Source organism: Nestor notabilis, unplaced genomic scaffold (genome assembly GCF_000696875.1).
Source record: "Nestor notabilis isolate BGI_N333 unplaced genomic scaffold, ASM69687v1 scaffold4107, whole genome shotgun sequence".
NCBI classification, from domain to species: domain Eukaryota; kingdom Metazoa; phylum Chordata; class Aves; order Psittaciformes; family Psittacidae; genus Nestor; species Nestor notabilis.
In genome coordinates this window covers 74,959-102,031 of record NW_009936776.1, presented here as the reverse complement: position 1 = coordinate 102,031, position 27,073 = coordinate 74,959, and the positions used below count along the sequence as shown (strand labels likewise).

Genomic DNA, 27,073 nt, shown 5'->3' with positions numbered 1-27,073 from the left:
TATAAGGACATAGAACTGTTGGAGCAAGTCCAGAGGAGGGCCATGAGGACAATAAGGGGGCTGGAGCACCTCCCATATGAAGATAGGTTGAGAAAGTTGGGGAAGTCCAGCCTGGAGAAGAGAAGCTGCATGGAGACCTCATAGCAGCCTTCTTGTATCTGAAGGGGGCCTACAAGGATGCTGGAGAGGGACTCTTCATTAGGGACTGTAGCAATAGGACAAGGGGTAATGGGTTTAAGCTTAAAAAGGGGAGACTTAGTTTAGATGTAAGGAAGAAAATCTTTTCTGTGAGAGTAGTGAGGCACTGGAACAGGCTGCCCAAGGAAGCTGGGTAGTGTTCAAGGTCAGGTTGGACAAAGCCTTGAGCAACCTGGTCTAGTGTGAGCTGTCCATGCCCATAGCAGGGGGTTTGGAAATAGATGATCTTAAAGGTCCTTTCCAACCCAAACCGTTCTATGATTCTATGCTTCTATGAAGAATATAAAACCACAAATGTGTCTGCACAACACTGTAGAATGACTCGTAATAAATACTAGGACAAAGGCAGTTTCTGAATACTTTTTCATTATTAATAATATTATTAAAGGTTATAAAAAAACATGTCAGAACAATTCCTGTACAGGGGCAAATAAGCTGATAGCAAAGATTAATCTCAAAGGTCTTTCATTTCATAGTCTTTCAGGAACAGAATAAGTTTCATTTAGGAGGACTGCAGAAACAAATACAAGAGAATAGCATAATCCCTGAAAACCTTTGGTGTACAAGTTACATAAATTACCACAAGAGTTCATTAGACTCACTCTTTGTGCTCTTTTATGTAAGTGTTTGCTTACATAACTCTTATAACAGATGGAATTATTACTGTTCAAAACCCAAAAGAGTGGAATGGAATTTACCACAGAGAAAGATGGTACGTTTTTGTAAAATGTTCTACTGCTTCCTTTTTTCTGCTTGCAGCTTCATTTCACTGACAGCAACATTAACAGAATCTTCCTTGGTGGCACTTGTATCAAAAGGAGCTATTCTTTTCATAAATGCTAGATATAAGTCAGACAAAAAAAAAAAATAAATTAAACCTCTTCAGAGAAACACATACACTTTTCTGACTGACCATCAATGTTTATACAAAACATATATTTCATTATCCAATATATACAGATTTTAATACTATATAACACAGGCAAGGCCAAAAGCTTTCTTATACAGAAGAAGCGTAAACTGGATTTTTAATTATTTAATAAATCCACTAACGTTTATTTTCCATTTAATTTTCCAGCATTTTTGTTTAAGTAAGACAAAACAAACCACTCAGAAAATTTCTGAAGGAATATCTTTACTAATAGCATGGACTAAAGTCAACAAACAGCACATAGGATGACATACGACTATGTATAGCACAGTGCATATATAATACTTATTTCTAAATACATTATATTGCATCAAAATCTAGACTATATGAGTTGACACAACGTCTTATGATAAAGTGTCGGAGGAAAAAATCCAAATATCCAAACATATAGCTATTATTTAACTAAAGGCGTAAATTAAGGGGAAGAAAGTGGATATCACTTTATACCCTTCTTCTAATGGCCTTCCTTACATCATAAGTATGTAAGAAAAGGGGTCCTTCCCAATTGTTTGTAATGAATGTCCAGAGTGCTATTTTTTAGTAGTCCAGTAAAATTGCAGCAGTAGATAGCCAAAATTTATTTAATAGGGAGCAAGTCTTCACAGTTTGATTAAGAAGAATGAGATGTTTTCACTTTTAGAAGGAGAATGAAATCACTGTGTTTGGTATATAAGTAAACTAGTGAGTTATCATTTTTCAGCACAAAGTTTCCAGTATTGGTCCAAAACTATGCTAACATATGCTATTTTAGCAGTACTTCCTGTGGTTAGTATTCAAAGAAAAGTGAAAAATCATAAAGAAAATTCATTGCTAAACTAAATAAATTTGCATTTTTCAAAGAGATGATGTCAAGTTTCCAATTATTACAGGTTCTTGTCCTTGAGCAGCCTTAGAAGGTTTTGTTCTAGCATGGTGCCCTGCAGCACCATGATTTTACAATGTCTTTTTACTTTAAACTAAGTTACATATTTATACATGTAAATACAAGTAGTCTTAAGAACTCATGAAAAAGTATAAGCAGAAGTATAAAAACATATCAGCATACACTTCAGGAATTAATTATTATGACAATAAAAGTCAAGATTCAGGACAACTTGGGTTTTTTTGAACCATGATCTCATTCCTTCTATATACTATGTTGACACAACAGGGTTGTGTATCACAAGAGCCAAAGGATCAGAGAAGACTCTGATCCCAGCTACAGAAGTTGGGAAAACTGGTGGCTATTTTCTTCTCCATAAAGTCACAGCTTATGAAGCCCTGGAACATAAATTCCCAACAACAACAAAAAGCCTGAAAGCCATATGGTTAAAACCTTAAAGTGATGAACTGCACAGTGAGAAAAGTAGGACCCAATTCACAAAACTAATGCAAAGCATGTGTAACTCTAGGTACCTTTGTAATACAAAATTTAAGAAAAATACAATGGCCATGAAAAACAATTTCTGAGGATTATTCTTTAGATGACAACTAGTAGTGACATTTTTGACCAACTGTTTTGGTCTCACAACTCAGAGTGCAAAGCATGTCTGATGAATGCTTTCTTGCATAAATTATTTTCTCAGTTAAACGTCTTCCTTTCTAAGAAAATGGTTATAAAATAAAAGCTCATTCCCACAGCATTTTTAAAATAGTTTGATAGGGAAAATCTGCTATAACTGTAGATATTATACCAGAAACATGAAGAACAGAAATAAAACAGAATGTTAATGTTAATTACTTTTCCTTTTAACTGCCTGCTGCGCTGGCAACTTTATATATATGGAAGCAGTTTGTTGTTCCCTTATTTATTTTTTCATGCTTTTTGTCTCTGTTTCTTCAATCCATTTTAAGCCTAAATCCCAAGATACCTCTTGCAGATAAATTAAACTACATCAGCCATGTCTGCTCTCCTCCCTGGTGTTCTCCGCAAGTCATAAGAGACGCACATTGGGACGGCAGCTTCTAGTATTACTTATTGACTCTATAATCTGCAAGAATTCATGAATTTAAGAGACGTGGAGTGGGGAAACATTAAATCACAAAGGCTTGCAAACTAATCTAAGAGGTAAATGAAAAAATAAAAAGTCCATTCTTCTGTTTCTGAAGAAGTAAGAAGATAAATTCATCACAGAAATTAGGTGATGACATTTATAGGTAGATTAATTAAAAGCTACAGGGGATTTGGGAGGAAAAGACCTCAAATTATACTTCACTGTCAAAGTCTCAAATTATGACTAATTAATATCATTACTGAAATTAAAAGTTCATGTTGTTCATGTAACTAAATGACTGAAGCAGCTGATTTTATCATTTGCCACTCAGCGGCAATTACAAGAAAAGCTCTTTAATGTTAATACCACTGCAGAATTTTCACTGTCCTCAAAAACTATAGCAGGAACTTCAAAATACACATTTGACTGGTGGAAATTAGGTTCAGCATAAAGGTAAAACATTCAGACACTAACCAAAAATCTATGGAGTAATGCACATACCTTAGTGCCATAAGCTACCACATACACCTACAGAGAGATGCAAAAGATGCGATGGGACCTACAGGAAACCTATGCCTTCCTGAAATGACAGCTAGAAGCATACTCTAGGACACCCAAAATGACATCACGCATTTTCTCTCATACTTACTTACTAAGCATAGAAAAACCATACAATAGCACTAACTCTTGGAAGTAAAGAATCCGCAAAGTGAGAAATTAAGAACACCATCTTCATTCTATTAGAGTCAAATCACAGATAGGAAAAGTATTCTATGCCTACTTCTCTGTTTTATCCTCAGAAAATTTGACTAATGGATTTTTATAGAATACAAGTAAGAAATCAACTCCAAAGATTTTTGTATCCAGTTTCTTTCCCTTAAAAACAAATAGGAAAAAGTAAAACACATTCACTGTTTTCTTACTTTTTTGTCTGTCCATCCCTCCTTTTTTTTTTTAATAGGTTTTTACCATCTGGGCAAAAGAGGAAAATTAAAACCACTCTCAGCACCATTCTGGGATTTGGAAAATATGAAATATGAAGACCAGCTTAATTTATGATGTGGAAAATACCTTCCTAAATGTTTTTAAAAAAAAAAAAAAAAAAAAAAAAGAAGCCATGGCCCCTGAGCCATGCCTGAGCATGGTTTCAAATGCTGAAGACTTTGCAAACATTTCATAATGATCGACTTATTGAATCACTACTGTCTCTTCCATTCATCACTTTTTTTTTTAACCTCTTTTTTTTGTGCTGGTTAAAAAAAACCCCAGTTGAATCAGAGAACAAATATGCAGAATTGGTTCATGTGATTGGTATTCAGATCACATGGATCCTTTTTCTCTGATAGTCACCTAAAATTGACTAAAAACTACTAAAGAAACAATGTCCTAGGCAAGTTCCATTCAGGTTAAGCAATATAAAGATATTGCAATATTTTAGGAACATTTATGCTGCCTCTTTAAATTTCAGCAAGTTTTTGCAATGGAATCACAGAGCTGTTGAGGTTGGAAGGGACTGCTGGAGATTATCTAGTCCAACATGCCTACAAGGTATGGGTTATTTGTTTTCTATACCAGGCTGAGTTATACTTTGACTTGCAAGACTGATAGGAACAAGGTTAGGAAAAACGGAAAATCAACTCTAAGCCAGGGGAAACTGTTCCTGAAGTACAGATGAGATGGCGGCATTTGCTGTTATGCTTTATTCCTACTATTGTTATTCAGTATGCTCTGCGGAAATACATTAATCACAACCCACAGATTCTAAAGGGAAAAGAAACCAATTATGTTTAACCTCATCAGATCAACTCAGGACTTACTGGTGGGCAGTAATGTACTGCAGCACTCATTCTATGATGCAAAGGTTTGAAAGTGCAATGAAGCCTGAAATAGGACCTGCCATTACACAGAATGCAACTTACTGAACAGGTTCCCAGTACACAAACTGGCTATATTAAAAAGAAATGGAAGGTAGTATCCTTCTAAGAAAAGTATTCTGATATTCTGATATTCACGTTCTTACCTGCTTCAAAAAAAAAACCCAAAATAACAAAACAAAAACAAAAAAAACCCACAAAGCAGCTTTTAAGGGGTTTTAAGTTAGTTTTGACACTTATGCAAAAGTGTGTCTTTTCCAGATAAAGACCTAATGTGCTATATTTTACTGAGCAGCTCCTAGCTGTATCAGAGGTCCCGTAGTCTTGCATGACCTGAAGTTGTATATGCACTAAGGAACAGAAAGAATAGCTAAAACCAACTACTGAAATAGAAGCAGAATTAGTGAATTCAATTTTCACTGTTAAACTGCTACACAAGCACAGACTAACCAGTATAAATGAAAGATCTGGGAAAGAATCCTTGGCTGAGGATGTCTCTCTGGTCCCTGGAAAGATACTCAGCTTACACAGGTACAATTCTTCATGCACAGATTCTGAATCCAAGTGCAGCCCTTTTTCTAAGTGCAGCCCTTTTTTTTTGACATAGATTTGGATGACAGAATATACTGTATGTCACAGTTAAGGAAGACGAAACAACTATCAGTAAGATGAAATGAAGTACCTCCTAGACAAAGGCATCCATCCAGTATCTAAAGCTAAAACAAAGGAAGACTCTTAAGATAGTTCTAGCTTTTCTTTTTTTTTCTTTTTTTGTTGAAAAGCAGAGTGTCTTACTCTTTCAAGTAAAATTAAAAGAGGAAAGAGGAAAATAAAGAGGAAAATACACTAATTGTAGATTATTTTCTGTGAAACAATACTTACAACCTGAATTGGAGAGCAGTGATCTGGACAAAAAGCTGTTTTGAGTTTGCCAACTAGAAGAGGGAGCAGCCAGTTCTATATTGGACATTTCAGCATCCATTTTCATGTTCTGTGGGAGCCAAATAAAAATATTTTTATCTGTTAATATTAAACAGCTGTAAATTTTATCAAAAAACATACAGCAGCACACATACAGGTATATGCTGTGATTTCACCCATGCTAGAAAAAACTGATTTGAATTTGCAGAATTCTCAGTACTGCAATTAGGTTTAAATTAATTTGTCTATGAATTTCAATCCTATTTCATTACAAAATTTCTCTAAATAAAAAAATACTTTGCCTTGAGAAAAGCACTGGAAACAGCGTGAGGTTTTGTCACTACAATAAGTTGTAAAAATGCTCTCTTTCCTTTTTACATCACATCACCAGTTCAGGACAAAGCACAGTGGCAGGGCAGACATCAGTGAATGATGAATCCCTCATCAATGAGTGGTCCATATTAATTCAGTGAAGTTCCATGGTTGTCATGGTTTAATCCCAGTCAGCAACTAAAGTACCACACAGCCACTTGCTCACTTCCCCACCACAGTGGGATGAGGAGGAGAATCAGAAAGAAGGTAATAAAAATTACATTCATTTTCCCCACCACTGAAAGAACCTCAAACTTCATTGTCTTCTCATATCAAAATACCTGAAGTTGCTTTTCTTTTTTTTTTGTAAAACTATTAAATAAAGTCTGAAGTACAATGTCACTTTTTATGGCCAGACCCATCCACCACAGCTTTTTGGTAGGTGAAGTCATTTGGTCTATAAGCTAAAAAAAAGAAGATAATTTTGAAAAGGCCATTTAAACAAAAATCTCCATAAATCTTTATTAGCACTGCAGCAAGTAGTCCCCAGTTGCAATATCTTCCAAAATAAGATTAAAAGCTTGGCTTAGCATCCAAATTACTCAGTTTCTTGAAATAAGAAGAGACAATAATACACAAATGCATCAGTTCATAAAACATTCACTTTTGCTACTGAATTCTTATCATAAACAGCCTCAGGGAATTTTGTTAAAACATTTTGCAATTTATCATTCATGCTGCTACCAAGATGGGAAAACTAAACAAAAAACAAAATAAAATTCAACATTAATTTAGAGATACAATGAGCTTTTGTCCCATCACTGAGAAGGGATTTACTCCTATTAAGACTAATGGGAATTATACATATTAATCCCCTTATGTGCTAATGCAAGACTTAATACCTATAGTGTACATAGCACAGTAACAACTTTTAAAGAATTAAAAAAGTTTTTGTCTTTTCAACCTGCTTCCAGAAATCCAGGGCTTTTAAACAAGCAAGGTACTTCTACCAGCATCTGCAATACAAAATGGTTTTCTCTTTACAGAAATTTTAACTTAGAGAATGTGCCTTTCCTCATGTGCTTCATTTACAATTACACCTGTATGCTGTATTTGACTCAAATGTCAGTTATCCGTGGCAGGGAAACTATCCTAAAATATTTGCATCTATCAGTCATAACATTTATCTTTAGTTTTCCTCTAGCTTTCCCTTTTGTTTTTGCTTCAGATGGTATTCTCTATTATTTATTTTACTGTCTACGTTATATTTGTCTTCTTTTCCCCCTATTTCTTCTTTATCTACTATCACTCGCCTTTTCTTAGTCTTAAACTCATGACTGTTGTACTTGATGGTATTCTGCCAGACTCTGGCCTCCTTCATTTCTGGCAAGCTTACATTTTAACACATACAAATAGCAACTATGATTTTCCTGGGCTTCTATGCAGCAGGTATCTTAAAGCCATCTGACAAGACTACAGAAGAGTAGGAAGACTGAGTGGGGACAAATGAAATCATAAGAAAGGAAGAAAAATAACCGCTTTTAGGGAAACATTCAACATCAGTTTCATGTTTACTCCTTAAAATGAAGAGGTTAGGACACAGGATTAGATAATGCCTGTCTGAGATTAATATGGCAAGCAAGCTGAAAGAACTGTATAGCATGAAAGGCTAGAAAGAAGATCATAACAAAGGAAAAAGATTAATTCCACAAGTAATTTTATCTAAAATGGTCAATGTAAAAATTTTACAAGAGCTCCTTTTTAAAAACATGTATTTTCTTATCACCTACCAAATAACTGTTTTGTACAGCAAAAGCACATTATATACAGGGCACGAATCAAAACTATAAGAATGAATTTTGATGTCCTTTAGTCTACAGTCTTCCACCAATCAATTTTAGAGACAACTGATTGACAAATAGTAAAATAAATAAAAATAAATAACAATGCATTTGAGTTAGTTCCAAAAGAGGGTGAGGAAGGCAAGCATTAAAAAGGGGTTTTTAGGCTAAGCTAGCCTGATCACTGAAATCAGATTAGCACCCGTCTGTTACTTGTTTTTGAACATTCTGTTCTATTTGTAACAGCCGTGACACCAAAGAATACTGTATGTCATGCAAAACCCCAATTAGGCATAACTAAATGGAAGCCATTAAATGCTCTCTTTTGTCTAAAGAGGAAATATTGTTTTGGAATCAGCTTTGTACTGGATTCTGAATATAGAGTTCACATCACACGAGCTCAGTAAATTCAGTCAGCTTACTGCAATATTATATTCTACCGTCAGCTGATTGCATTCCACTTAGCTTTTCAATGTTTTCCAAATTTCAGTGGCTACTGAATTACTAGCTCTTGCGTGAAGCCAAGAGAAATTCAAGAAAGTGAAGATTATCATTAGCAACAGACTGAAACTGAATCTGTCCTTTTTCAATTCTTTCTTACAGAAGAGTAAGATGGCTTTTTCACGTAGCTTAATACCTTCTTCTTACCACAGCAACTTACTGAGCTAAAATACAATGCATTTATTTCACTTTTTTGACTTTTAAAAAGACCTACTGCTAAGTATGTCCTCATTTTACAGAAGGAAGACCACTATGGAGAAGGTGGGGAACACAAAGGTTTTTTTATACACGGTATGTAATCCTAGATTTTTAGCTCAGTGCTTAGAGACACTGGTAAGATTCATTGCTAAAGAATCCTGATTCAGTTGTGATGAGTAGCAGAAATACTAGCATGGTTCTTCAATTCTGATCACTTCTTTCAATCACGTCCATAAGAAACTGTAGTTCTACCAAAGTAAGCTGCTACCACAATGACATGCAGTGAGAAATGGTATGACAATGAACAAGCTATTACAAAAAGTGTGTTAACAGTTGGAAAGGTGAACACATTACAGGCAAAGTTTCTCAACAAGAGCACTGGATTTGTCTTGCACGGAGTTAGGAAATTATGCTTAGCCCTGTTACCAGTCCACTCACTGACCTCTAACAAACCACTTGCCCTGTTTGCCTGGATTTTATGTATCAAATAGACATCATATCTTTTGTAAAGAATGTAAAGAGCAACTACTGAAAAATCACAATAAGCAAACTAAAAATTAATCATACTTTTCAAGGAGGAAACAGATTTCTGTATTTACCTTTTACATGAAAAGCCAAGGGAAAATTGAATAAACCAATCAAAAAATTGCTGTAGACAGTAATTTGATAAAGCAGGTAAACACTTCAGAGTTGTAAGTCACCGTAAGACACTTTTCTGTGAAATTTTAAAGATTTTTGAAAAATATCCATGGCATTTTACAATGAAAACAAGCTTCTGTCATCAAATTTTACATCAGCCACAGCAGATACACAAAACAAACATGCATGTGTGATTTTAGCCTGTGTTTGTACCAGGAGTTAATATGCATCAAATAAACCTATGCTGCTGACTGAAAGTGACTGGGAAACAAAAGTGGAGTACACACACATACCTTGAATTGTTGAACTATTTGTTTTGAATCTTCCAGCTGCTGCTGTAGAGAACTCACTAGTTCTTTATATTTTGTATACCTTTCCTCAATCATCTCCCTTCGGCAAGGGGACTCCTAGAAAGGGATTGAAAGATCTAAATAGTTTCATAATCTGAAAAGCAGTTAATAAATGTTGGCTGTAAACACAGGTATCACCGAGATTTTTCAATACAGCAAGAATTAATTAGTTACTACCTCTCAGAGGCTGAAATACAGGGGCCATCTACAAGCATGTAATGTCAAAATGAAAATAGGTTAAAATGTGAACAGCCTCATCCTTAAGTGGTGAAAGATTGCTTGTAACTCCAGAATTCACTAATATCGTGCCTTCTAAGAAAGGAATTCTGTAATGGTGAAATATTAAGCACACGAACAAAAAAAGTAGCGTTCCAAGGATATGGACTAAATGGAAATATTTTCAAATAAGAAAACAGAACACTTCTCACTAAACTAGCTAATCATTCACTTGAATGAATACAAATACCAGACAACTTGTGAGATATTGCCAAAGATTTACTTTCTCTTTCCTTCTCCCTTCCTATGAAAACACTGAGGGAAGAAGAAGCTAGCAGTGGAAAGCAATGAATGGCTTTGAAATACTTCAATCACACGTACTACTTGAGAGTAAAATATGCTATTGTACAAAATAACCAATGTATTATTTTCAAATATAAGAATTCATGAAACTCTAAACTGACATCATACTCTTTGCTAAGGTATAAAGCTTAGCTCTCTTGAATAACAAATTATGTAATAAACAGTATGCAGTTGTTGATCAGAGAGAAGGACAGAGCTCAAATTAAGACAAAGAATTTGAGTTCCAACCTCACAGATGCTGGCTAAGTGATAACTACAGCAAATCAGACAATGACATCATTTCACAGTAACATTAAGCAAAAGAGTGCACATGCGAAGGAGACTGTAAAAACCCCACATTCAAATTCCTGCTTTGCCCAGCTGTGTGAAGAATTTTTCCTTTTGCAATGCAGAACCATCAGTAACAAAGGGCAAATGTCAATCTCTATCAGAGCAAAAGCTCTTCTGAGGATACCTGGAATGTGAAGGTGAAACTATAGATCTCAACAATTTTTTTTTTTTAAAACCCAAATGTTTCAACTAGCATTTGTGTTCCTAACTTTCTTGATGACAGCAATAAAATAGTGTACAATTACTAACACGTGACTTCATGCAAGTACATTTAGAATAAAAAATGTTGTAACAAGTGTTTTGAAATGTTTATGAGTACCTCAGAATGAGAAATTCTATACAGCAACTGAAATACAAATCATTATGCATTTGTTGATATGTGATTTAATACTGATTTTAAATTTATATTGTGCAATGAGATTCCAAACTGTCTTTAGTAAACTACCAACTTCTTGTATGGAAAGTAATAATAATACAGTGGTTTAGCCACTTAGCCACTGAAGATCTGATATATGAGGCTTATGTCTCTTGACAATACTCCACCACTACTATCAATGTGACAATTTATTTCATTTAAAAATTTTCATTTTTTAACAACTAGTATATCAGAATTCACCACTCAGTACAATTCTGAACCAGTAATTAGGACTTGTTATGCTCAGTTATCAATGTTTGTTTACATTATGGAGCACCTCAACAATGTTACTAATTAGGATGAAATGTATAACCTCATAAAAATCTGTACAAACATGAAAATAGATTTCTGTATGGTTTTGCCTATATAATATGTACATATGTAATTTTACACATCTTATTAATAAATTTATCTATACGTATGAAGAGGACATTAATTAACCAAAATATTTTGGAAATGCTAGAGGAGTCATATGAAATCAATCTCACTCCAATATCTTTGAAATCTTCTAACAGGCTCAGTTTCTCAGGAACAGACTCCAGATGGTCTAAAGCTACTTGAGTATGCTAAAGAACAGAAGACAAGATAAAACAAAAAAGTTAATAAATTCTTTCAGCCATCTCAGACATTAAAAACCTATTATATCTATGGAAAACAGGTTTATAGGTACGTATGTAAATAAAACAGGTCAACAGTAAGAAGGCTGTTAAGGAAAAAGAAGGACAAAATAAAACATACAGCACAGTTTCCTTAATCTGAATCTCTATGAATGTTACCAGTTTACTGAGCAAAATTTACAGTTTTGGAGTTTATATAGCCTTCAGTATGAAATTTTCTTTTATTGCACTTCAGGAAGTAAAGTACATTTAACAAAAATATAAATCGTTACTCACAACATACGTATCTTTGTAGTACACATAGTAGAAACTTTTTTTTTCCCCAGGTACAATTACGTGCAGTTAGCATTTAGCTAAATATAGAACAATCAAATTTCATATTTTTGTTTAAGATATATAGTACGTACTGCTGAAGAATGAATAACCACTCTAGGGAGAGTTAGGGTTGGACTCAACAGCAAGATTTCACATTCACACCCATGACACAAAAACTCTAGTGTGTAGCAAGATGCAAGGAACTGAAGAAAATTAGTATCCTGTTTTGGGTTTTCTGCACAGGTGGGTTGGTCATGCATAAAGGGTAGTCATGCCCCAAAAGCCGGATTCCTCTGGAGCTTCTCAAAAGGTGCCCTTCTGTTATTAGAGCAAGTAGAGAACAATACTGCTTACAGTTTCTGAACAGATGGCATTTCCTCCACAATTCTATAACTTGCACTTCTTTGGATAAGATTCTGTTAACCTGGTACGCAATCTAATAATAATGGATATCATTAACTATGTTACTGTCCTGGCACTTTAATGCAAAAATCTATACAACAAATAAAATTCATCAATCCTGAAGTCAAATATGGTTACACAGTAAAGTCTGCAAACTGAGTTAATTTGCCCTTAAATACAAAAGCTCTGTTGCTAGTCTTGGAACATCTTCATCTGACCAACATGAAAAACATCCCCTTTTGGTCCCAGGCTTAAGATCTGAAGAGACTAAAACTTTCAATCACACCAGGATTTAAAAAAAAAAAAAAAAAAATCAGTGGGAACTTCTCAGCACAATTGCACTCTGCTCCAAAAAGATGGAGAGGGGGAGTGAAGAGTATAGAAACAAAACTGAACAGAGTAACCCCAAGTGCAGACACACCATCAGTTTAGAAGCAATGATGTCTTATTGTTTGCTTCTTTCCTAGCAGTTCCAAACATTCAGATTTTAAGATTGCAAGAAATATATTTTCCATAACTAACGAAGGTCAAGTTTCATAAGCAATGGGATTCATTTGCATCTCGCAGGGCTGAACTTGTAACCAATAGTTAGTCTCAATAAACTAGATTAGGTAGTGAACGCAAGACTGTTTTTTCTGCTTCTGTAATCATATGAATGTAAAAATATTATGTATATAATATAATTTACCTAATGTTCTGTAATTAGGAAAAATTTGTACTGGCAGCTAATATGCTGACAATACTGGGACCTATTTCTATAACACAATGACCTTGTTAAATCAGTATTCCATATATTTGGGGGTTTTTAACTTCCGAGACTGATGAGGTTCAAACAATAATCTCCCACCTTCTCAGAATAAACTTTTACTCTTAGGTTGTATGCTTCGCTAAAAAAGGGCTCTCTTTTCCCACTGTTATATTCTGCAATAGGAATGCATGATGCAGTAGGAGAAAAATAGTCAGGAACTCCCAAATCTGGCCCTTTTTTACAGGATAATTCCTACTCTTCACACAGCACAGAAGAGAACAAGAATAAATTGTGGTCAAAGTTGTTAGAACACCAACAGCTCCATTGTCATAGGCAAGGGGAAAGAATTCCATGAGAAGGTTGAATGAATTGTTGCTTCAAGAACAGTAAGAAGAGTAAGAAGCCTACAAAATGGGATAAAAGGACTGACCAACAAGGAAGGATATTTTAGATTCCAAGAAGTACAGGAAGAACTGTCAAAAGTGAAACAGAGTAAAACAGAAACTAAGTCAATTAGAACAAGAAAATAGAAATGAGACAGGGAAAATAAGGCATAGATAATTTAGATAGGATCCCATAATAAATTAATATTTATTCTTTTCTTCTATACTAACACATGAATTCTGTTACATTTTAACAAAACTCAGAATTAATAAAGGTTTTTTTCTTCTAACATGAAAACAGTAAATTCTTCTTTCTCACCTCCTGCAGGAGAAAGGAAGTTTAGATTTCACACTTAGCTAGCTATATTTGGACCAACACTAAATTTTACTGTATTATCTTTGTAAGAAGTCTTGCAAAATTCACCTAGGAAGATTTTATAAGCAGAAAATACTAGTTTTTCCTGAAACATATCTGGTTCTTTAGCAAAAAAGAATTAGAGAACCTGCAGTAGTATATTAATAATTCTTCTTCGTATTTTCAGGATGCAATTGGGCAGGAGGCCTACATATCATGTTTAAAGTGTTTTTCACAGATTACAGTGTAAAAATGTTTTTATAGCTATAAAATACCTTTTTTCTTTTTTCAAAATGCTACTACACATCTCCACTTGAAAGTTAAATTGCCTAGAGGTATCTATCAATCTCTAATGTTTCCCTCTTATAAGAATGAACCATTTCACTTTTACCGCAGTAAAGCAGTATTCATTCATATTTCATGCTTCATTTACAATGGCCTTATGTTCATCAAAGCATTAATTTTCCACTTCATTAATTTATGATGAGATGCAATGTTTGCTGCTGCTTCACAGAGAAGCCCCTGGTACTGGTCTGCATGTGTGTTTCTAAGGCTGGGAAATATATGTGAGACAAAAGACCCAAAGCAATCTAAACTTAACTATATGTGAAACAAAATACTGAATCCTAATGTTTAGCAGTCATCCCAGTATCATAATGATCTGATGGGACACATGTCCACAAAGTTTTACTTTGAACACAACAACTTCACAACCCCTTCAGAAATATAAAATCCATCCTCACAAAAAATAACCCCAAAATCATAACACCCCCTGCAATGTCTCTTCTTGGTACAATGCCAAATTAAACCATAAACATTTTAAGCTTATAGTATGTATTACCTAATTCATTTTGCTAAAGTATTTTACTCATCAACTGCAGAAAAATATACATTTGAAGTACCACACAGAGTTGAAATAAAAATGCCTGGGACACAGGAAAAATTTAATTTAGTGGCTCTCCAGTATATATTAAAGTATATTCAATTTGCAGCAATTTTTTTCCGACTACAAAGATTTTTCCCCTTCCCCTCTCGCTCTCCATTTTAATAAAGACAACCTGTGATCTGTTCTCAGAATAAAAGGAACTCAGGCCCTAAATGATGCCTTAAGCCATCCCATTTTTCAATTCTTTCTCTAAATTCCAATGCCAAAACCTCATGTCAACACTGTCTGTTCTCCCCAAGTGTCTCCTAAATATATCCTCTCTATTTCACGTACTTTTTGTGGAACACAAAAAAAATCCAAAACCATCAGCTGTGCCTCAGCTAGTCCACATTAGTTACACTATTAAACATAATCTTGAAAGCAGAAGACCAGCCTTTAGTTTATATGCATATTCAGTCCTTGTTTTTTTGGTTTCATCAAAAATCATGTGGATAAAGGATGATACATGCTACTTTGGAAGGTTTTTTAGATTCTTAAAATTTAAACCCAACCTCACACAAGAAATGGTGGGCTCTAAGCTAACCATTACTGCTGAGGAAGTAGATCATGGGGTAATGATACATATTTCCAAGAACTTGTTAACTCAGTGTTCAGTATCAATCAGAAAAGCAACAATACTGGATATAATCAGGAAAGGGGAAAAAAGGAACTTAATTATTCCCAAGTATGAATCCGAGTATGGGTTGACAGGGTCAACCCATCTTGACAACTGAGTGCAGCTGGAGACTTCTGTTTCAAAACAGAAATAAGGAAAGGTCAGAGAAGACCAACAAGAATGATCAAAGCCATGGAGTTCTGTTTCCATGTGAGAAATTATTAAATACAATGATTGAAAAAAAACAGGACTCTTAAGCCAGGAAGACGTAGGGGAGAAATGACCAATTTGCATAAAATAAGAAGTCACATAAAGAGAAAATTTTGAATCCTTTTAAGCAGAAAACTGGGCAAGTTCATGAATGAGGAAGACCATGGAAGAGTTCCAAATTCATAGAAATTACATCTATGTCTGGAAGCCTCTGAGCTTTGAATGGCTGGAATCAGAATGAATGAGTGGGAAACAAAATATACGTCAGTCCTGTTCATAAACTCTTCCCTACTTCCCTAAGAATTTTAATTTGGCTATTGTTGCGATGCTTATAGCTGGGCTAGACTGACCTTTGGTCTTAACCAGAACAGCTCCTTTTATATTCTAAAATTCTCACAGTCTTCTGAGCAGTTTGTGAAATGACTTGAATAGGATAACTCACATGCTAATGTTTTCAGGGACAGACATGTGTGCCTTTTTCATAAAATTAATGAAAAGAATGATAATGATGTGCAAATAAAAACAGGAAAAAAAAGCACCAAGTTTTATAGGGGAACTTCAATAGAGAATGCAGCAACAAAAGAATACATTGAATAGGAGGGAAAGGTGGTGAAAAAGCTTTTAGCTGGCCCACAGAACTGGTCTGGTAATTTAATGAAATGCACAGCAACCTTCTCAATGTGGATCAAATGTCATACTTGTATGATTAATGGCTACACTCTATTCTATTAAAAGAGATGGATTTAGCCAGACAGATAAAATGCAAAAAAGGATGTTACAAGCACCTGACATAAAGGGCAATTAAGTACTGTTAACTTTTTTCCCAGAAATCAGAAAGCTGTATGCCATAATGCATACATATAATCCTAAAGACAGCAATCACATCTGTCTGCTCATTGTTTAACAGGGAACAGAAGGTACTGATACAGTGCACTGATGGTACCGATAAGAGAAAGAAACACCAACTGTCCTGACTGAAACCATATTAAAGACATTTTACTTTCACAGCAGACTCTTCCATAGAGTGCTATTAATCTTTGTTTTAAAAATAAAAATTATTTACTTTGAAAGGGGGCATTCTATGTTTTCACAGAGAATTATAAAACAAATTACTCATTTTCCATGACTTCATACAAACACTTTGATGTTTAAACTGCATGTGAACACTTAATCCTCCTATATGGATTTATTCTTGGTGATAGGCAGCTTCACACTGTCTCAAGGGACAGATCTAAATCAAGATCAGATACACATTTCATTTTTAGTCTCAAAGCTGCAATGCTAAACGCAAATAAATCAGAGTGGGTTTGTATATAGCCCTCCTAAAGTCTGCCTTTAAAGTCCATGTATTGAAAGCACATAAACATAAACCAGAAACCAAACTTCATTGACTTTCAAGTACAGTGCTCCCTTCTTTTCCGAGGTAGGTAAAAACAAATGGCTGGCTGTATTGCACAGATATTTTTGAAAATTAGAACTGACTTAAGTGCTAGTTAGAGCTAATCCCCGAAGAATACCCACCAAAAGATTAAATGTGACTGTAATTTTAACTGACTGCAATGCATGTCAGCAGGCAGTTACTCTCAATTCAGATGAAAGATGTAATGGTAAAGGTGACCTACAATGACTTATTTTAAATGGCCTTAGTAAGTTGAATACTTAAATAGCAAGAATAGGATACACCCAACATGTATACAGGTATCCTCTGCTTTTCCTGTTAATATCTGTGAAACTGTGCATTATTAACTTCTATCTCCAGCACTAGACTGATACATCATATGCTCTTCTTTTACACAGGGTGTGGTTCTACATCTCAGGTTCTCTGTTGACTTTCATGCACCAGGCAAATTCCATGATAGCTGGCACATTCTGTACATCGTATGTATAGAGGGAACTTCAAGAGAAAACAAGAAACGTATTTTGTATCTTTAAATTCCACGTATACCATTACTCCAATTACACCATTGCTATGATTTCAACACGTCAAGAAACCAATTTACCTTTATAAAGATAGGCAATACATAAAAACTTGTCAAGTCACACAACATATAAGTTCAATTGTCTTTTTTCTATACTGCATTGTTTCATAAAAATTTTAATAAGATTTTTTTCCCCAAGCAAAAACTACACTCATAATAATGAAAAACAAAAGACCTTTGTAACAAAGCATTTCAAATGTCAAACTAACTGAACTTTTAATTTAGACTCCAGATGTTTTTGTATGGGGTGGACCACATTTTAATTAAGAAAGCTTCATGGATGCTTCCTTTCCTGTTTGCAATGTCATGGACCATCTCTCATTCTTGAGCGCATAACATCCCTGCGGTAACTATGGGAATTGTTTACATGGAAAAATATTAGGAAAACATTTCATGAATTTTTAGTTGTTTGATGCATACTAGCAGCTGGAAATGTGGAGGAGACAGTGCGTTCTTTTGGCAAGCCAGCTCTCAGTGAATCATCAGCTAGTGCTCTGAGTACTTCTAGGGGTCCACAGGACTACTTTTTTAGAATCTATTTTTTACCATTTGCTCAGATTTTGATCAAAGACATCCAGACATAATTACTAGAAATTAAAAGAAATACAAGACAAGAGGCAAGAGTGTCTAAAGTAAAGCAATGTTAGTGAGCACACATTCCTAAAAGGTATCCAGACTTCTCTGTCATTCATTCATGAATATTATCTTCAACTTATGTAAGCTAAAAATCTTTACCTGTAATTTATGTTAATGTTTTGTATGCTAACAGTATTTCATCAAGCCTTCCAGAAAGCATTACAAAAATTAAATTAACACAGCCTTCATGAGAAGGAAGAAATATTGTTCAGTTTCACAGCTGACAAAAAATGAAATACAGAGAGAAGTGATTTAAGCAAGGATTCACAGCAAATCAGTGTCAGAGTAGGAAAATAAATTAGGAATTTGGATTAGAGATTTCCCTATTTTAATCAAAAGATGAACATCTTTAGAGGAGATGAAGTGAGAGAAATGAAAGAAAAAAAAAAATCTATGGTAGCATTGATAGGTGTAACTGATGTCTGTGTCCCTGAAGTTATAAATTGATAGAATAGAAAACATTTAAAACTAAAACAAAGGACCTAGCTGTACATTAAACATATTTTAGTAATCTGTCAAACAAAGTTTCAACTTCTTTTGTGATATATAAAACAAACAAAAAAAGCATGCTATGCCACATATATCTATGTCTTACTTATCAAGTGGATGGAACATATGCCTTCCACAGATGAAAGGCCAACATTTTTAAAGATAATACTGTGGATGGAGCATATAGGATCCCTCTTTAAAATTATATTTACATACATATGCACACTATGTTCAGAGAAATGAAAGTGAAAACCACTGCATGTTGCTACTCCTAATTAAACTAAAAGAAATAACTTAGGATATCTAAAGAATTACAATCTTCTATAATAAAGATTTATCCTGAGATTTTTACTTTCTCTAGTGGAAAACTGAGAGGATTTTGGTTTATTAAAATGTGGCAAAAATATTTGATATTTGCCACATGTGGAACACATTTTCACAATCTTGAAAGGAGCTTTCTACATAGAGAATCTAAGGGTTGCATTAGGAGGTCCAGCAGGTCAAAGTAGGTGATCCTTCTCCTCTAGTCAGCCCTGGTGAGACACATCTGGAGTGCTGGGTTCAGTTCTGGGTTCAACAGTACAAGAGACATACTGGAGACAGTCCCAGCAAAGGGCAACTAACACACTTTAAGGGACTGGAGCATCTTTCGCATGAGGAAAGGCTGAGAGAGCTGGTATTGTTTAGCCTGGGCAAAAGAAAGCTCAAGGAGATCTCATCAATGTGTAAAAGTATCTGAAGGGATCACATGAAGAAGGAGACAGGCTCTGTTCAGTGGTGCCCAGTGTCAGGAAAAGAGGCAATGCACAGACTGATACACAAGAGGTTCCATCCGATCACAGAAAACACTTTTTCACTGCGAGGCTGACCAAGCACTGGCACAGATGGCCCAGGGAGGTTGTGGAATTTCCATCCTTTGAAATATTCAATGTGAACACAGTCCTGGGCAACTGGCTCTGGGTGACCCTTCTAGAGCAGCGGGGGCTGGGCCAGATGAGCTATAGAACTCCCTTACAATCTCAACCATTTTGTGATTCTGTAAGGTATTGTGTTACTGATACCACTGTTGGAAACCACGGAGTTATAAGACCAAGTTGTCAGACATACACCATATAAAGCTTTCATCCTGACCAGCAAGCAAAGAGCAGTTTAATAAAGTTTACGGAATTATCTACATTTTTTAACCTGCCCCTTACAGGCAATAAATTCTTAGGCTGATATTTTAAATATTCTTTAACAAAAACACAGTAATATATTTTTGAGTATAGTTATCTGTAAATTTAGTATTCAAAGCCAAAGTACAAGTATATATTTTGTAAGAATACGTTATTTCATTTCTTGTATTAATTTAGTAATTCATTTTTACAAAATAGCGAACATTTCTAATAGAAACTAATTAAAAAATGATGCTATATATCAGGTTTTGAGAGAAAGGGAATTAGGTGACATTGGAAATATATATATGCTTAGTTTGTGGATTTTGTGCAAGTACACAGCCTTAAATGAAATACATAAATTAGAAAAGTTGTGCAGAATCTTACAACCTTTTTTTCAGCACTTTTTGATTCTCACTCTAAATCCCACAACTAGCCAGAAAGTGAGAAATAAGTATGAATGGGAGAGAAAGGGAATTGTTTAAAGAAAAAAAAATATAAAAACATACTCTCCAAAGCAAAATAAATTCTTTTGCAGAAAAAAAATATCAACATGTTGATGGAAGAAAAGTAGAGGTGGGTATATTAGCAAAAAAACCTAAAAGAATAAGTAAAGCACCAAGTAGTAGGGGGCAGAGGATGGATAAGTAGCAAGGTATTTAATAAGAGCAATCGATATGTAGGGGGAGAAGAAGGGAAGAGGAAGGTGAGCATCAGAGGAAAAGTAGCTAACAGCAAGCACCATCAGGCAGCAGAAATAACTTGGTTGGAGTGAGCAGAGGAAGGACTTGAGGAACCCTGGGAAAGTTCTCCATCCCCAGCAAAGGGAAGTGACACACTGGCTTGCTGATGAAAGGAAAGGAAAGGGCGAGGCAGGCAGGACAGAAGTTCTCAGATTGCTGCTCCTCTCCCGGTCGTTTTTATAAGATCAAAGAATGGCTCTGTCCTGGGAGAACCAGAAGGCCTTTGATGTAATGGTAGTTTTGGCAAGACACTACAGAAGCAAACCAAGGGGAGAAGAAAGCATTAACCCTTAGATTCAGTATTTCCTAAACTTTCATACATACAAAGCATGACAACCATGAAATAATCTCGAGAGCTGACAGCAAGATTTACTTATTGATGGAAGGTACACTGAGAGACACTGAGAGACAGAGAACACCCTAAAATAGATGGTGTCACTCACATAATCTCTCTGGGTAAGGCATTGGGCATTGTTACTCTTCCAATTCTTCTTTTAAATAGGGTGACAAATGAGAAAACTGATGCAAATTTGAACCTGCTACTACAGTAGAAGAATCTAACAGCTTTTATATTGCTGAATGCATGTAGACAGAAATTTGGTTTACTGGTATTCAAAACCTTACTTCCATGAACATAAAATATGAGTTACAACAAAATACATAAATGTTCATACTGAAAAGGAAATTTGTATTACATAACAATTTTTCAGAATACTTAACAGCATCACTGGAGTTAACCTAGATTTACAACACTGTAACAAAAAGTTGAATCATATCCAGAAAAGTCTGATCCAAGTATTCTAAGCAAGTGCTAAACTCACTTCTGAGTTCTTTACTGAAAGCAGCAAGCTGTCTTATTGATGAAAGGATATAAAACGTATATCTTTACTGGAGTAGCTTCAGGATGTGGTTGATTTCAAATTAAGTTTCCCAGTCTTTTATGTCAGACTAGTACTACTAAGGCAGAGCAATCCGACTTGCAGCTTATGCTCGCAAAGAACGTGATGAGGTTTACAGAAACCCACTAAGGTTGTACACATGGCATAAGAGCAGTTTGTACCTACAAAATACACCCTGACCACTTTATAAGAATTAGACGTAGCTACAATAGGAAGTGTATCTAAGAATACAATACAGACTTTTTCCCAAGAAAATCATACACCTTTGTCTATAAATAATACAGAGGCAAATCCTGTATGTAAGGACTATGCTACACTCAGTTTTTCCTGTGCTTGTAACTCCCCTGGCACTTCTCATGAGTTGAAGTATTATTCCAGAATATACTCTGGTTCTTTAGCTCCTTTTATATCCATTAGTGAGTCTGTCTAAATACCCCTGTTCTTCCTTCTTACCTTCTGCTCCCGTCCTGTGCACCCTGCTGGAGCAAGAAGCTATCTACCTACGTACTGAATCATAGTTTAGAACTGACCTGATTGAAGAAAAACAGACAAAAAATCCAAAAGCTTCCCATAATAGGTACTATTTGTTCACAGGTTCCTTAAGGGAGTGATCAGATCAGGTGTCATGTCCTGAAGGAGGATGGTAATAAAGCAATTTCCTTGAAATTGAATCAAGTGAATTGGCAAAGGAAAAAGAAGACCCAAAAAACTGTTGGGTACAGCAGACAGGATGAGGCATGGGTAGGAGATGGAGCTTAGAGTTCAAAAAGCTTGCAGGGAGGAGAAGGAGCTGACAGAGCTCAGAGATGATGCAAGGGACTCCCCTAGTTTCCCGCAACTTAAAAAAAAAAATCACTGAGTTAGGTTAAGCTAGGACTGGAAGGTTTGTTCATCCAAAGCTCAGAAAAGAATCTACTAGGTTCCTATCACATTTTTTTCCACATACACACACTCTTTTTTTTCTTGTCTAAGTTGCCAAGTTCATCACATGACTACAACAATTTTACTGGTAAGTGCAGGAGGCAGAAATGAGTAGACTATAGAGAAAGAGAGGAGGGCAGGCTGCCAAACATACCTCTCAAAATATATACACATACACAGTTTTCAGGTCTTTGTGTAGAACAGCTTGTTTAGCTTATAATCTTAATCTAAAGATCTAAAAATTGCATTTACTGCTAGATATATATGTCTTTTCTGTTGCTTAAAAAGGTATATGCAGGGGAGAAGCAATATAAAAAGTGTCTGCAAGAGGCTTTATACTTGTGGTAAATCTCACACAGTCCTGCACTAAACTTCATCTATTCCTGTGCAGATCAGTTTCTTCCCAGAGTTAGGCAGAATAAGAACACGGTGGAAGAAAATGCAGATGAGATTCCTAACCCAGCCATCCCATGGTCTCACAGTTTAAAACCAATTTTAGAGAGTTGATGCTTTCCTATGCATTTTATATAACTTGTGTATGTGTGTGTTCTGGCTTTTTCCTCGCTTGCCCCTTTTTGTATCTTGTATTTGTAAATCTCATGAACTGCCATGTTTCTGACAAAATTTTCCTAAGAAAATGCTTTTTCTACAAAGCTTACATACTTATTTTTTTTCACTAAGGATTTTGTTTGAATTTAATTCAAGACCCTGAATAGAGACCTTGAATTTGAATCGAGACCTTATGTTTCTATTCCATTTCCATTCTCTGTAACCTGAATTAAATCACAAAATACGTGAGTGGTTGTATTTTTTTGATGTCATGGTCTGAGGACTCAAAAAGACAGATGATAAGAAAATTCTACAAACATCTGAGTAACTATTATGTACTCATTGTTATAAATGCTGCATAGATGTACAGCTATGTAGACATACACACTAAAAGTATAAGGATTTCTGAAGATCTCTTAAATGGAAAGCCTTATTCATTCTTTTGCTCAAGGGCTTTTCTATCATAGCTCGTCCTGGCACATTCCGACTGTGTAAGTATTACTCTGTGTACATTTTTAAGATCAGTGAAGGGGGGGTACAAGACAGAGATAATGCTATCATCATCAGAACTGAAATAGATATAAAAGTTAAAACCACTTATAATTTAAAAAGCATTCACTATCAGCTATCTAACATCTGACTTTTGAGCATACTTACCAATATATATAGCCAGAGCTCTCTCACTGAATTTAGCTATTACTAAACCATAGCATTTCTGAAAATCAGGCCTCAAGTCATAAAGTCGGATACCCAGAACATGAGGAACACAAAATAATTTAAAGTCTGTGAAAAATTTCAAGTGATTTGCCTGACACCATAGAGGAACTTCAGGATAAAAGTAAAATGAGTGCCATGGGAGCATTCAACAGCCTTAGTGATGACCACATCTTCTCACCTGCAGTCTCAGGTCATAACATTACACATCTTTCAGTATCAGCAATAATGAAGCAGTGATTGATTTCAAGCTCCAGGATTTAGCATCACAAATTTGCAGTCAGGTGTTATGTCCCAACTTGCATTAAGAAAGAAAATTATGCTGTACTGATGATAATAGTCCTATCTGAACAGTAACTTAAAATCCTCCTACTTAAAGTATGAGAAATTAGAAGTATAAAGAGTAGGAAAGCTCAAGGAAAAAATATAAACATTATCACAAAATACAGACTGAATTTGCATGACATTGGCCTATTTGCAAGCAATTAACCTCTGCCTGTGTCAAAAGAGCTCTGGAAGTGGAAAAAGACAATGCATTTGCAGGCAGTTTAACTCACAATTCGTGAGAAATGGATTGCAGTGGATACATGCCTGACTGGTTGTCATGTGAGCAAACCATGAATAAGAGATGCTACTGAACAGAACTAACATCCCGGCAACTCTTTACACCCACACAGCACCACATGAAGTGCCAGGATACTGAATCTGAGCATTAGCTCCCTAGTCCCACAAGGCAGGAGTTCCAAAATTCTCATTTACAAGGGGCCTTTCATGTGTGAATGCCATCTTTTTTTAACATATTCAATATACTAAATACATTTTTGAAATGGGAAGCTGTTTTTAGAGACAGATAATCAGGAAGGACAAAATAATTTGCACAAGCAAATATAAAAGTTTATATTTGCAGCCTTGATATTGTCTCAGCACTGGTTTCTTTGGATTAAATTTGGAAGAAACTACAGGTCTGATACATACCATGGTGGGATGCCTAACCGGACATTCCTACACAGGACAAAAGAAGCGTGGTTCAGAAATGCTGGGACGAGACAAGACCCATTCCCGGCTATTCCACCTGGTACTCTTATGAGCTTGGGACAGCTGCATTCATGGCATGCACATTCATGAAAGCTTTGGTCCTTCCAAGTTAGTACTTTACTAAATTATATTAATTTATATTAATTACTCAACAAAATGGTATTCTTTCATGCTTTTAGTTACAGTGTTGATGTGGGCAGATGAACTGATTCTGTCTGCACTTCCCAACACAAACATGTAAAAAGTACACATACAAGTCACTGAAATGATTAGATCTACCAAGGGGACCCCAAACATTAGAAGTGTTAGCAACAGAAAAATAACATTCTTTGTATGGCTCACATGAGGATGAGGACTGAACTATACAGAAAAACATTACACTAATTCATATAACTGGTGCTCAAATATTGTAGTAAAAACCTGCACAGAAAGGTGCAATGTAAAATTATTACACCTTCTCTTAAAAGTAAAATGACAGTTAAAAGGCTAGAACTGCAACTTTTTTTATTTCCCAAAATACATAAACCAAATATTTTTCATAATTTAGAAGAACTATAAATGTGATTGTGATTAGTTTGGAAATTAATTTAAGAAACTTACCACTTCTAAGGCCATAATACGTTCCTAAAAATAAAGTTAGATGCCATTAAAAAGTAAAGAATATAAATGCAGTACAAGTTGAACAATGATGAAAAGGATTCATTTTGGTTTTTGCTGGTCATATGCATGGTATTTTATAAAAATATCACTTAATAAGAACTACTGTACTTAATTGGACCTCTGACCCATTTATTATTCTACCTCTCTTTAGAAATTTGTTCTGAAGAAAAGAAACTCCCCACAAACAGGTAAGAAAGAATTTGAAAAAAATTACTCCACGATACATTTTATTCAAATAGTACCATTTGATTTTCAATATTATGGATACTACTCTTATGTATCCCAATGTTCGATTTCTTTTTTTCATCATCTGTGACTGTAAATCTGGAATATTTTGGAGTTCATGTCACATTCGCATCTGGTTTAGTTTTCTCTTAGGCATTTCCTTCGAAAACTAACAAGCAAATTCCATATAATTATTCTGCTATACAGAAATAGTTCTGAAGAATGCTTTCTTAATAACAAGATGACATTAGTCAAAGTCTAATGTTAGATGAAAATAAAATAAGCTTGTGTCAATTTTAATCCAACACAAAATATAGAGAACCCAGAATTTATAAATTTACTTTATATATTTTGATATTCCCTTTCCATCTAAAAGTACCTTTTAGAAAGATATTAAGCCAGTAAAATCAAGATCATGTACTCTGGCACTAATGTCCTGACTAGGAATAGTATTTTAAGTAGACCAATAAAACACACATTCAAGTGTTTAGTTGAGTCCACATTTGGAGTACCTGACCATTAAGACATTACAGGAACTCTTACCTTGCTCAAATATTACCTTTCTGAAAGTACAGGAGAGGATTTTTTTTTTTCCTTTTTCTTCCTGGGTGGATTAGGCTAAGAATCCTTATACGTTTTCCTGCTCTATCACTCCCTAACAGGTAAAAATGACTGTAATAATCTGGATTTATTCCTGCAGCATCCAAAGAAAGTTAGACAAGTCTGAACTGACTTCAGGACACAGAAGGAATTGACACATATAAAAAAAATTTCTTACAATGGAAGAATTTGGGAGCCAGAAACAGTTCTTGCCATTTGCAAGACTGCAAAGGGCGTATAGAATTTGATCAGGATCTTGACAGACCATCAGAAATACAGGCAAGCACATGTATGCACGCAAGACACTATTACAATGCAACTTTCTGCAGTATAAAATTACTCCTCATTAAATCAGAAGTAAATCATTAGAACAATTTGTCAACTATAGAGCTTCACATGAAAGCAGATGCAGAATTGCTTCACATGAAAGGAGATCTTTTTACATTGATGTAACTAGATATGCACCTGTGTAAACTGCTTGCGTAGACAAGCTCTCAGCCTTGTTGAACTTGAGCTGCCAGAAAGCTAGGCCAAGATTTTTGTTTGAACAAGGAACAGCTGGATTGGTGTGTTGTGTAACTTGTCTCTTCTTACTGGATCAGACTGTTTCTACACTAACTGTTTGGTACATCTAGCCCTCAAAATGCCTCCTCTTTATGGAGAGGAGAGAAGAGAAAGCTTATCTTTTCAAACAAACTCTTATGGTTGAAACTCAGGTCAATACATAATTTCATTTTCTTTAACAGCCTTACCTTCATTAATTCCTTCATAAATGTCCTGCTTAAAGAATACTTACAGAAAGTTGCTTCATTGATACTCTTCATACTGTAGCTAAA

General features: G+C 35.1%; 1 protein-coding gene across 1 annotated transcript in view; it reads right to left on the bottom strand.

Moving 5' to 3' along the window:
* Window positions 1–930: 930 nt before the first annotated feature.
* Window positions 931–27,073, bottom strand: part of CEP128 (centrosomal protein 128kDa) — a 98,750-nt gene continuing 72,607 nt past the window's right edge. The window contains exons 19-23 of the mRNA XM_010018522.1: window positions 25,353–25,376; window positions 11,551–11,628; window positions 9,682–9,795; window positions 5,859–5,967; window positions 931–1,037 (exon numbers count right to left, since the gene is read on the bottom strand). Coding sequence (XP_010016824.1) covers window positions 931–1,037; window positions 5,859–5,967; window positions 9,682–9,795; window positions 11,551–11,628; window positions 25,353–25,376 — 432 coding nt within the window. The remainder of the gene's footprint in view (window positions 1,038–5,858; window positions 5,968–9,681; window positions 9,796–11,550; window positions 11,629–25,352; window positions 25,377–27,073) is intronic.